The sequence below is a fragment of the Balaenoptera acutorostrata genome, chromosome 10, assembly GCF_949987535.1.
Source record: "Balaenoptera acutorostrata chromosome 10, mBalAcu1.1, whole genome shotgun sequence".
Classification (NCBI taxonomy): Eukaryota; Metazoa; Chordata; class Mammalia; order Artiodactyla; family Balaenopteridae; genus Balaenoptera; species Balaenoptera acutorostrata.
Genome location: NC_080073.1, coordinates 1336922 through 1349715, shown reverse-complemented (window position 1 = coordinate 1349715; position 12794 = coordinate 1336922). Strand labels below are relative to the sequence as shown.

Genomic DNA, 12794 nt, shown 5'->3' with positions numbered 1-12794 from the left:
ATAATGGGGCTAAGGTGTTGGGTTATAGCAAACAATCTGTGATCTGAGCAGTGAGACAATACAGCATTTTTTTAAAAAAATGAAGCACTGCAAAGCCTTAAAAATAAAACCAAGCTTTTTGAATAGTATTTAAAGTATAATTTTATTTTACCAAGCTTTATAGTGGCGGCTTAAATAATATTTGTGAGAAACTAATTTTAATAATTTATAAGGCATTTTTCTTTATAATATTTTTCTAATCCAAATGGAACAAAATTACAAAAACATTTGAGTGTTTTAGTAATGAGGGTATTTTTATACCATAATACAGGAGTGGTCTGAATTTAATTTTAAAGATACATGGATTAATAGAAATTATTTGCAGTTATTTTTATGTATTTATTTTATGTACATATATATATATATTTTTTTTAATGACCAGAGAAAGTAGAAGTTGAATACGCACAGATGTATGTGGCTTTTCCTACTCCTAAACTTCAGGTCAAGTAATATTTTTTGTCTACAATGTGTTAGGAACTTCTATGACTTCAAGCTAAAGATGCTTAAGTGTCTTTTGCTTTTTGTTTTGGATGCAGGTGTTCAACAGAGAAATAATTTCCATACTTAAGAAAGTTGTATGCAATTAGTTTTAGCTCAGTGTTATAATCACTGTAGTGCAATCACTACCCCGTGCTTTCTTGCAATTTAACGTATTGTATTCGGTACAGACTAGCAAAAGCTTTCGTTAATGCAGTAAATACTGACATGTTTGAAGACATTATAAATTAGGAAATACTGACTTTATTGTTTTAATTTTCCTTCTAATTTAAGTATTTAATATTTGCTTTAGTGGAAAAAAGCAAAGAAAAGCTTTTCTTTGGAGCATATTCATGCAAAATTAACTATGTAATGAATAGTTCTGAAAAAGTTTTATTACAAATAATTTGTCACGTTTCAGCTACTAGCTGTGAATAAATCTAAGCTACTTTTTGATATATAGCATGAATTTTAAAATGTATTAAATGTGAAGTTTGTTTTTAAAACAAGTATGATATATCATAAAAGGCAAAATTTAAGCTTACGAAATGATTTAAAAAGCACCAGTTTTATCATGAAGCGAATCTGGTGAAAGAAGAAATCATATAGGCTAAAATAAAATTAGTTTATGTCATGGGGACAGAAAGTGAGCTGGTAAGATTAATCTTTATTAGAAAGACTGGTTGGCCACGGCAGAAGGCAGCTGGAGTGAAACTTCTGGGAGAGCCCCAGGGCGCTCGGAGGGACACCAAAGAGAAGAGAAAGGGCCACTGTGGTCCCACTCCTCTGACTTCTCCATCCTGTCTTGCATCCCTTCGCTGGGCTTCAAGGCAGTCTCTGGTTTCTCTATCTGCTGATGCCCAGCAAAGACATGAAGAGGTTAAAATTGCAGTACACTTTTGTGGAGATGGTTGTGCCATCACAGGATGAACATTCTGGTTCCCCACTTAGAGTAAGAACTTTAATATGAAAAAGACCTAAGAATTACTCGCCTCAGGTCATACAGCTATAAAGCAGAGAGAACTGGGATGAGGATCCAGCTTCTTTGCCTCCTGCTTAGATGCTCCGTACAGATAACCGCTCAGCATAAGCGTCCTTCATAGTCAGCGAGAATGGGGAGGGTTATGAAGAACACAGCACAAATACTGAATGAAGTCATGCCTATGAATAACACACTTTAAAATGCATTCTCCTAAGCTGCTTTAACACTTTAAAATCTTCCATTTAATATTCTATAACATAAAAGGCATTTTACCAAAATGTGAGTCACACTCTTTTAGTATTCAACAACTACAGCGAGCGTTTTTCAACAGAGCAGCCAGACTCAGCACAGCCATGCCAGTTAGGTACACAGGAAATTTCTTAACCTGAGGGGTCCAGCCTCCAATCACGTAAAGTTTATTATTCACTGTTACTACAGCATGACACGCCAACTGTAGTGGAAGGGGGGACACCCTTTTCCAAGTGTCTCGTTCTACAGAGTACTTATCAACACAGTTTGTAATAAGATACTGGTTTTTAATTTTCATCTGTCCTCCTATAACATAGAGGTCATTATGGACGGTGCCCAGAGCGTAGAGCTCTCGAAATTCTGTTGTGCATAACTTTTCCCAAAACTGGTTTCCTCTATCATGATACCTGTAAATTAACAGAGAGAGAACCCAGAATTAGATTTAATATAAAAACAACTTGCCAAAAAAACACACTTGTTTCTTTCCAACGAAAAACAATATGATTTGGTTCTTCTAATTGGAGAAGAAAAAAACATTAATATAAGATAGTGACACAGGTTTGTGTTTTTTTGGGGAAAGAAATGCTGAACAAAATATAATTACACAGAAACAGTCAACCACACCTACCTAGAGAATTTTAGAAAAAAACAATATATTGAAAAAGTATAGATTATCCAGGGACTAGCCTTCATTTCCTAATTCTGGGAAAGAAAATTAAAAATAGGAAAGTCTTTTAGCAAATCATTTGCTAAAAGAGAATACGTAAAAATACAGAAAAATAAAAAATGTCCTATTCTGTTGACTAGAAGTCTCATTTCAATACTACATTAAAGAAATCTGTTTAGAGCAGAAAATCTGGAAATATTTAAATTCAGGTTTCTAATGGGATGATGCAGAATATATAGAATTTTAAGGATTGTTCTTGTGGTTCTGACTGGCTTGGAACAGAGTCAAGAGCATGCTAGTATATAAAACCCACTGTAGGTATCTGCTGGGCGTCTCACAGCTATTCTAATCTACTAGGCATGGTAGTTTCAGTAATTTCTACCACGAATAATTATGTTGGTCTGAGAAGAGTCTTGGGAGAAGAGCCAGGGACACTAGGTGATATGGTCTCAACACCTCCTAGAGTCCAGCACATTAAGTAATTATCTGTGTGTGTGCATGTGTGTGTGTGTGTGTGTGTGTGTGTGTAGCATTACATGGTCACCAAATGGATGAGTCTGTGCCCATCTTTTGTCTTGCCTCTTGACAGTGGCAAGTCTATTTTCTTGAATCATGATCGGGACAGATAGTCTAAGGAGGACAAAAGTACCCATGGGGACAGTGGGATAAAATATGTGAAATTAGTTCTGTCCTAGAAAATCCAGAAAGTATAATTGGAATTCAAAACTAAAACAAAACAAAAAACAAAAACCAGAAAAAATATAGAAAATAAGAAAAAAAATTTGTTGTTTGGAAGCAAATTTTGCATCAAACATGTGACAGTTAATCATATTACAGAAGTTTTCCCCATTGTTCTAGGCCAACTCTTACGTTCTTCCCCAGAGACACCGTTTTACTTCAGGCTGGACAGGGAAGTTGGAAGATGGTGCTTTTTTCCTGCAGGCATGTCTGCAGGACATTAAGCCTCAAGCAATGCTTCTGATAATCTTTTTATTTGCCCTGCGGACAGTTTCATTATTGCAAGAAATGAGGAGGGCAACTGATACTTTTACCCTAATTCTGACCAACGTGGAAGAGCCGTTGGTGATGGGAACCAGGGTGAGTTCAAGACAGGAAAGAAAGGAAACAAGGGGTGTGTAGTTAGACACACGCATAGAAAGGGAAGCAGGCATTCAAAAACAGTTAAGAGGAAAGACTTTGAAGGATGAGAACACACACTTTGAGAGGGTTGGACGTTTGTTAAGAATTAACTCTGATGGCAAAATTGTGGACTACCTTTATTTTTAAAAATTTATTCATTTTATTTTCGGCTGCATTGGGTCTTCGTTGCTGCACGCGGGCTTTCTCTAGTTGTGAGTGGGGGCTACTTTTCGTTGCGGTGTGCAGGCTTCTCATTGCGGTGGCTTCCCTTGTTGCAGAGCATGGGCTCTAGGCGCGTGGGCTTCAGTAGTTGTGGTACACGGGCTCAATAGTTGTGGCTTGCAGGCTCTAGAGTGCAGGCTCAGTAGTTGTGGTGCACAGGCTTAGTTGCTCTGCAGCATGTGGGATCTTCCCGGACCAGGGCTCAAACCCATGTCCCCTGCATTGGCAGGTGGATTCTTAACCACTGAGCCACCAGGGAAGCCCTGCACTACCTTTAAGAGGAAGAAAATAGGTATCTATAGAACCCGAGGTTCTTGTACAGGAGGCTCTAAGGTGAAAAGAAGGGCACCCAGCCAAGAGCAAGTAGGAAACAAGTGTCAGGGACCCAGAGGACCCATCCCAGGAGACCCATGCCCCCTTTCCCACAAGTACCTGAGGGCCTATACCTGTTGCTGCTCAGTGACAGTTCTGTCACCACAGGCAGAGGGCCAGTCACTATCCAGGGCTTGTGTTCCCGCCCCCACTGCTGGGAAGAAGGGACACTTGCTCAACGTGTGAAGGTGACAGCGGGACGGGCCGAGAGCCTGAAGCAGGTACTGCGATGAGGAGCGATGACAGGAAAATAGCAGACCTCTCATTCTTTCTCTGTCCCCACTTTGCTGTCGAGAATCACTTCCCAACTGAAAAGTCTGAGAAACCCTGCTATGAGGGCCCAGAGAGTGGAGGGAGTGTAAGGAGAGCTCAAGGACCTACACGTACAACTCTTACTCAAACAGGTAGATTTAAGGGTTGAATTCTTGCTGAATAACAGGAAACAAATCTTTTTGTCCTCACATGCACCTAGACATACACTACTTTTTAGCAGGTACTCCTGTTCTTACAGTTCTAGGATTGAAGAAGTCTTAGGCTACAAACATTTTACACTATTAGAGGTTTAGGAAAGACCCACTCATTAAGGGTACAGAATGAAGGACTTCCCTGGTGGTGCAGTGGTTAAGAACCCGCCTGCCAATGCAGGGGACACGGGTTCAAGCCTTGGTCCGGGAAGATCTCACATGCTGTGGAGCAGCTAAGCCCGTGCGCCACAACTACTGAGCCTGCGCTCTAGAGCCTGCGAGCCACAACTACTGAGCCCACAAGCCACAACTACTGAAGCCCGCACGCCTAGAGCCCATGCTCTGCAACAAAGAGAAGCCACCGCAATGAGAAGCCCACACACCGCAATGAAGAGTAGCCCCCCGCTTGCCACAAGTAGAGAAAGCCCGCGTGCAGCAATAAAGACCCAACACAGCCAAAAATAAATAAATTTTTAAAAAAAAGTACAGAGTGAAAACTGACAGATAAATAGTACTTTTTGGTCAAGAAAAAAAATTACTTATTACTCTGAATTGTGAACTAATAAAAGTCAGTTCAAAGGCGTCAGTGTTAATAAACTTTTCTTCTTGTTAAAAGTTATATTCAGCTTTTCAAAAACAAAGCAATTATAGCATATGAATAGTGAAAGCTAAGAGTGAAAATATACAGAGGAATCATAAAGTATATACATTTAACTTATGCACATTCAACTATATGTTCTTAATAATGAAAGGGAGAGAAAAATAATTTTAAAATGTGGATGATTTTGTTCTGAATTTTACATCTATGTAAAATACGTGATTACAGGGTAATTCTGACCACATGTAATTTAAGATGTGATCACTCAGCAGTACTTCTGCTAATGTCAAAGCAAGATAATTAAAACAAAGTTACAAGTATATAGCTAGATACAAACCTGTAGATTTCAACATTCTTGCTCTTTTGTCTGGAGAGTTTAGAGACACTTGCTTCTCCAGCCACAATGATAGTGTTGTTTTCCATGACAACACCAGTACACACAGTGCCTAAACCCTCCCCATACTTGGGAGATGAGATGAAATAGGTCTTGCGCGATGCAGGATCATAGCAAAAACTGGCATCTCCGTAGTTCCTCCGTCTCGACCTGATTCCTGAAGAATTGTTGCCAATGCACAGCAAAAGACTGGTAGTCTCCATGCCATAACGAAGATTGAGAGAGTGCTCTTGACGGGTCTTGATGGCTTTGAATGCGTTTTGAATGATGTCAATGCAATTTGCATCACACAGAAGCATTGTGTTCCTTTTCAGGGCTTCTCTTAAAGAAGAAGGATTTACCAGTTGCAACCTAACTTGCTTCAGAAGTTCCGCAAGATGCTCTGTGCGCAGTTCTCGGTTATGATTTACCCATCTCAGAACTAGGTCCAGAATGCTCTCCTCTCTGGATATGTTCAGGTCATCTGATTTAATAAGCGTCAGAAATTGGTGCACTTCAATTTCTAGTATCTCTTCATGTAGGCTCACCTCAGCAAAGTGCTGATATAAATACCTCTTCGATTGATCAGCTAAATCTTCAGCTCCAATCTGCTTTGCAAAATGATAGATACCCACACAGTTCGAGGCATCCATATGGTCCATCATATACTTCTGACACACACTGAAGACTTCCTCCATCTGCATAAAATAGGCGGCCATAGCCACAGTCTGTACATTGGCATTACTGATCTCCAAAGCTGCATGGTACATATAATTTAATATCACCGACACACTTTCTGCTGTGATGTCATAAAGTATGACTTCCCTCTGAGTACACTCAAGTAGTCCACAGGTAAACATCGCTTTGAAATAAGGACTAAATGCAGCCAGAACGAGCCTGTGGCAAGGGAATTTCTCCCCTTCTGCGATGAGTACAACATCAATCATCTCTGCTAGTTCTTTCATGTTCTTAATTTTATTCAGTAAATTCAAGCTGTGTTGGTATTTTTCTTTTCCCTCAGTCTTGCACTCCATGGTGTCCTCTCCAGTGTTTCTAAGTAAGTCTTCTTTAAATGTAGCTTGATTCTTGAGGTCCTGTTTACATGTCTGATTACTCACCAAGCAACAGAGATGTCATGTAACATTCCTGAAGGAAAGAAAAGAGGGAGTTTTCTTCTAAGAAAATAAATTCTCTGTAATTTAAATATGCAGCATTAGTTCTAAGAAGTATTTATAAGTAAATATTATTCATTCCAAGCAGAGTAGTTTAACATTAAGACAACTACTTTGGTATCTAAAAATAACGTCATTGATTGTAAAATTAAAAACAGTAAATTATTAACCACTAACAATATTTTCCTAATTAGCGGCAGAGATTTTTCTAGTGGAGGCTGGAAAGTCCTCCCTCTCAAGGTGAATGAAGAGAAAAGGGATCAGATGAGCACCTTTCGCATTTCCGCTTCCAGTTACCAAATTCAGCTGACCCGTCGGTGGAGGATACAGAGGCATTAGGAAGCATCCTCTCTGAGGGGATGCCGCATCACCGGAAGGGTTATGTGCACCGTCCCCTGAAATGCACCCAAATGCTGTCAGCAGCAATCTGAAAAATCACAAGGAGGCCTTGCAGGCTGGCTGAAAAAAAAGTCCACTAAAATTCTGCTTGACGGCTGGGCCCGTGGGCCACAATTGCTGAGCCTGCGCGTCTGGAGCCTGTGCTCCGCAACAAGAGAGGCCGCGATGGTGAGAGGCCTGCGCACCGTGATGAAGAGTGGTCCCCACTTGCCACAACTGGAGAAAGCCCTCGCACAGAAACGAAGACCCAACACAGTCATAAATAAATAAATAAATAAATAAATAAAAGAACGCGAATTTCTAAAAAAAAAAAAAAAAAAATTCTGCTCGAACTTTGCTATGTGGCAAATAATTCAAAACAGTGCTTTGGAAAGCGCAACCAAATACGTGCTGATGTGAGAATTCACAATACTTGAAACTTACAACTAACTCATCCTAAGCTTAGAAAACACAGAAAGTCCTCCAGTTTCTCTGCCCTTCCTGCTCAGCTTCTCTCTCTTCCCTATCTCACAGAGGCAGAGGCGGAATCACTTCTTGCCTGAAAAAGCACTAGTCTAATTAAAAATCTCTTTAAGCTGGTTGTCTCAGCTTCCCCTTCCCCAGGGAACTGCAAACAGGATGTTTCAAGGAAGCTAATCAGCCCTTTTGATTTAAAGAAGGACACTCCTAGAGCCAGAAGCCTTAATGGGAGAAGCGGATCTCAAACTCTGTCACCCTGTCCAGGTCTAACGCCACTGTAAGTTGCACGCAGTGAGAATAAACCTTGATGGTAGAAAAGTCAGCACGTGGAGCTAAGAAAGGCAGGGAGGTGATCATTTCAACACTGTGAAAGCAAAATCTGTCAGCCGTAAAGCTTATAAATTTTCTAAATTTCTGCAATCCTGTAAAGGATTAGAAATCTCATATGTCTCAATGAGACTTGGCACTTTTTCAGTGTTGAATTAAAGTTCATTTTAGGAAACAAGTGTTAAGCATGATAGGAATGTTTAATTATATAATGGCAACTGTAAGACCTAAAAACCACTGTGCTGAAGGGTGTGGAATCATAATAACTAGCCAGTCTTGGAATCCGTATACTTGAAATAGAAAGAAATAAAACCCTCCTCGCTGGATTTTCTGGCATTAATGGCTCAGTTTTATTTCAATAAGAACTTAAGACTTTCTGTGCAAGGGTTTGCAGGTTAAAAGTGATCTTTGCTTTTTCGCTTTATTTGTTTTAGATTTTTACAAAGATAATCCAATTATGGGTAATTAAGAGGTCATTATATTTCTAAATTCTCCTATAACATATTATGATTAGCCCAAATCATATTATGTAGGCTTCTTTACACATAAACACCTCAATCAACTTTATAGATGACAGCTGTTACTTCAAACTAAAAACGGTAAAAGCTTTCTTATAAGGAAATATTTTAAAATTTCTATTCCATTTGTACTGATATACAAGAATCCCTCAAAGGGTACCAGTACCCACAATGCTAGAAGGCCAAGGGTAGCTTCCAGATCGGATCACGTGATCTAATACAGTGCAGGTAGTTCAGACTCATTAGTTCTTTTTTTTTTTTTTTTTTTTTAAATTATTTATTTATTTATTTATGGCTGTGTTGGGTCTTCGTTTCTGTGCGAGGGCTTTCTCTAGTTGCGGCAAGTGGGGGCCACTCTTCATCGCGGTGCGCGGGCCTCTCACCATCGCGGCCTCTTTTGTTGCGGAGCACAGGCTCCAGACGCGCAGGCTCAGTAGTTGTGGCTCACGGGCCTAGTTGCTCCGCGGCATGTGGGATCTTCCCAGACCAGGGCTCGAACCCGTGTCCCCTGCATTGGCAGGCGGATTCTCAACCACTGCGCCACCAGGGAAGCCCCTCATTAGTTCTTGATGTTGCTGGAAAGAAACTGGATGCTGGGGACCCAAATGTTAGGACTACAACCTAGGGTTTTGTATCTTTAAGGCAGGAACCAAGCTACCCTCGTTGAACTTTTTGGCATAGGGCTAGTTTAATGAAAACAAAAGTGGCATTAGTTTCAAAGAGAGGTTAAAAATGAGATACCTGGTACTTTATGGACTGGTTTTCTTGATAAAGATGTTATAGGTAATATCTTATTTTTTTTTTTTTTAAAGAAGTTTGAACACTAAGACCTTGAGCTCTTAGCGGTCTTCTCTCTCCTAGGGGCATTTGCTTTATTTAATTTAATTTAATTTAATTAATTAATTTATTTATTTTTGGCTGTGTTGGGTCTTAGTTTCTGTGCGAGGGCTTTCTCTAGTTGCGGCGAGCGGGGGCCACTCTTCATCGCGGTGCGCGGGCCTCTCACTGTCGCGGCTTCTCTTGTTGTGGAGCACAGGCTCCAGACGCGCAGGCTCAGTAGTTGTGGCTCACGGGCCTAGTTGCTCCGCGGCATGTGGGATCTTCCCAGACCAGGGCTCGAACCCGTGTCCCCTGCATTGGCAGGCAGATTCTCAACCACTGCGCCACCAGGGAAGCCCCTATAGCTAATATCTTATACACAACTCTATAGTGGACAATGTTGGCTTTCTCCCCACATCCAGCCTGCCTTTCCTTGGTGCCACTGGGGTGGGACTGACTCCCATTCTCCTTACCACTGAGGCTGGTGGGAGACCTGAGGTTGGCCCGACTGGAGTGAAGCTCAGTCTCTGGTTCACTGGTTGGGGGTGTCCACGTGCTACAAAGATGAGAGGTCTGGATCCGCTGCAGCCGTGTCCCCACAGCCAGCATGAAGACACAGCCAGTACAGGAAAGAAGGCAGAGATTTCAGAGCAGTGGAGCTTGAAACATGCCTTAAACATGCCTTAAAACATGTGTTTTTCAGTTTTGAGAGAGAAACCATTCCCCTCATTGTTTAAGCTAGTTTGAGTTGGGAGTGCTGGTACTGGCACTCAGGAGTCCTCTCTAGTATAAGAGGCATGTGCAAAAATATTGAGACCAGGTTGCTTAAGGTAACAGCAATTATATATTTCATAAAGTTTCACTTTAGGTATATTCTTATATTCCCTATTATTACACTGTCAAGTAAAAGAACTGTAGAAACTTCTCATTTTGCTCATTTCTCCTTGATAGAAGGCAAAAGTCCCTACGTCAACTCTTCTGAGTTTACCTCTTCTCATTAAATGGCTACAGCATTTTACAGGCACACGAACTGAGTCTTGAGCCCAGTTCCATCTGACTCCAGAGTCTGCACTCTAAATCACTCCCTCTAGAGCAAGCACCAAACTAGGGCCGGAGAGAAAACATCTCAGCCTTTGTAGGGTTTCGGTCTTAACGGTTCAGCTCTGCCGTCGCGATGCAGGAGCAGCCAGAGGTGATACGTAAACCAATGAGCATCACTCTGTGCCAAAAAATGCGTTTCACGGACACTGAGACTTGAACTTCATACATTTCCACATCTTCTTTTGGTTGTAAAAAGCCACTTAAAATTATAAAAGTCATTCTTAGCTCATGGGTGATATAAAGCAGGCAACAGGGCAACAACTCCTGTGCCACTGTCATAAATAAATCCACTTTCTAGATTATGTCTGGTGCCTAATCTCCAGTTCTCTGCTTAACTCCAGCTGAAGAGTTTTGAGAAGGGGAACAGTCAAATTCCTGTTTTAAAAAGATCATCTGGTGTCCCCAAGATTCCCAAAGATAAATCAGTTTCTTGAATAAATACTTTACTTGGGTACAGTTTCTCTGCCCCAAATGCTGGCTTCAACCACAAAAAATACTTTTAAAAAGGAAATAAGAAACATTTATGAATTTTTTAGATGGGCACATATATTTAAGTATCCCTTCCTTCTAATTGCCTTTTATAAAACTCTTGAAAGCTACTCTAATTGCTGTGGATTTACAGACCAAATGAATTTACTGGTGGAAATCCTGAGAGATACCTGGTCAGTTAAATTAGCCACCATACTTCAATAAGAATTCTCAGCATTGTTCCTTGTATACATAAGGTACACAGAAGATGCTGGCATTGCAGATGGGGCTTTGAAGTGAGATAGTCCTGGGCCTGAATCTTAGTTTAGCCACTGCTTTCTGTCATCCTAAAATTATGTAACCTTTCTTTTTTTTTTTTAATTTATTTATTATTATTATTTTTTATTTGTTGGCTGCATTGGCCCTTTGTTGCTGTGCGCAAGCTCTCTCTAGTTGGGGTGAGTGGGGGCTACTCTTTGTTGTGGTGCGCAGGCTTCTCATTGTGGTGGCTTCTCTTGTTGCAAAGCATGGGCTCTAGGTGCCCGGTCTTCAGTAGTTGCTGCACGCGGGCTCAGTAGTTGTGGCTCGTGGGCTCTAGAGTGCAGCCTCAGTAGTTGTGGCCCACGGGCTTAGTTGCTCCACGGCATGTGGGATCTTCCCAGACCAGGGCTTGAACCCGTGTCCCCTGCATTGGCAGGCGGATTCTTAACCACTGCACCACCAGGGAAGTCCCATAAAATTATGTAACCTTTCTGAACCTTGGTTTCTGCATGTGTAAATTGGGGTTTCTGTATATAAATAAAGTAGTTGGATCAGTCCTTTGTATCCAAGTGCTCACAGTGGGGTAGCAGAGGGTAGCTCAGAGGTTTGGAACGTGGGCTTTGACTTGGGTTCCTGAGACCTGGGTTCTGAGACCTCGCTCTACCATTTACAACATGAGCAAGTTTCTTAGCCTCTTTTCGATTCCTCGCTTGGAATTAGTTTTGAGAAATTTATATAAGAATAGTTGGGAGAATTAAATAAGGCCATGCATGTATAACATGTAATTTGCTTGGTAAAGCTGAAACTGGATACACCTGTACAAACATTTTTTAAAAAATTTTATTTATTTATTTATTTATGGCTGTGTTGGGTCTTCGTTGCTGTGCGAGGGCTTTCTCTAGTTGCGGCAAGCGGGGGCCACTCTTCATCGCGGTGCGTGGGCCTCTCACCATCGTGGCCTCTCCCGTTGCGGAGCACAGGCTCCAGACGCGCAGGCTCAGCAGCTGTGGCTCACGGGCCCAGTTGCTCCGCGTCATGTGGGATCCTCCCAGACCAGGGCTCGAACCCATGTCCCCTGCATTGGCAGGCAGATTCTCAACCACTGCGCCACCAGGGAAGCCCCTGTACAAACAGTTTTTGAACAATAACAATGTTTGGGTTCATATACAAACTGCTTGTGGGTACAGACACAGCTCACAAATAATAGAGAGCTGACAGCAACTTTTTCTTGTAATGAGGGCACAGAGGGCATTCTCCTTTCATCAGCAAAATAAAATTGTATAAATGTTCTCAGTGATATCAGTGGGAAGTTATTCTCTGCTCCAATTTATAGAAGACTGAATTGTGCATTCATATTAATAGTACCCATAATGGAGAAAAAATGAGTAGCAAAAATAAATATAAATCACAAGAATAAAGCCTAATTACTTTGCAAATCCAAAATGCAGTTTTACCCATGTCCAGTATACTTAGTTTTAAGAAATGGATTGCTATAAATTTTAATATGGGGCTTCCCTGGTGGTGCAGTGGTTAAGAATCCGCCTGCAAACGCAGAGGACACGGGTTCAAGCCCTGGTCCGGGAAGATCCCACATGCCTCGGAGCAACTAAGCCCGTGCGCCACAACTACTGAGGCTGCACTCTAGAGCCCACGAGCCACAACTACTGAGCCCACGTGCCTAGAGCTT

At 41.3% G+C, this 12794-nt stretch overlaps 1 protein-coding gene across 7 annotated transcripts in view; it reads right to left on the bottom strand.

Moving 5' to 3' along the window:
- The window catches only part of KBTBD12 (kelch repeat and BTB domain containing 12), a 58056-nt gene that overhangs the window by 41897 nt on the left and 3365 nt on the right, over positions 1 to 12794 (bottom strand). For 4 of the 7 annotated variants that reach the window (XM_057554548.1, XM_057554550.1, XM_007179188.2 and 1 more), the window contains exons 2-3: positions 5548 to 6729; positions 1884 to 2154 (exon numbers count right to left, since the gene is read on the bottom strand). In XM_057554548.1, coding sequence (XP_057410531.1) covers positions 1884 to 2154; positions 5548 to 6617 — 1341 coding nt within the window. In that variant the 5' untranslated portion in view covers positions 6618 to 6729. Of the gene's footprint in view, positions 1 to 1883; positions 2155 to 5547; positions 6730 to 9750; positions 9860 to 12794 lie in introns of all 7 variants that reach the window. The other 3 variants (XM_057554549.1, XM_007179187.2, XM_007179186.2) reach the window with 1 other exon arrangement.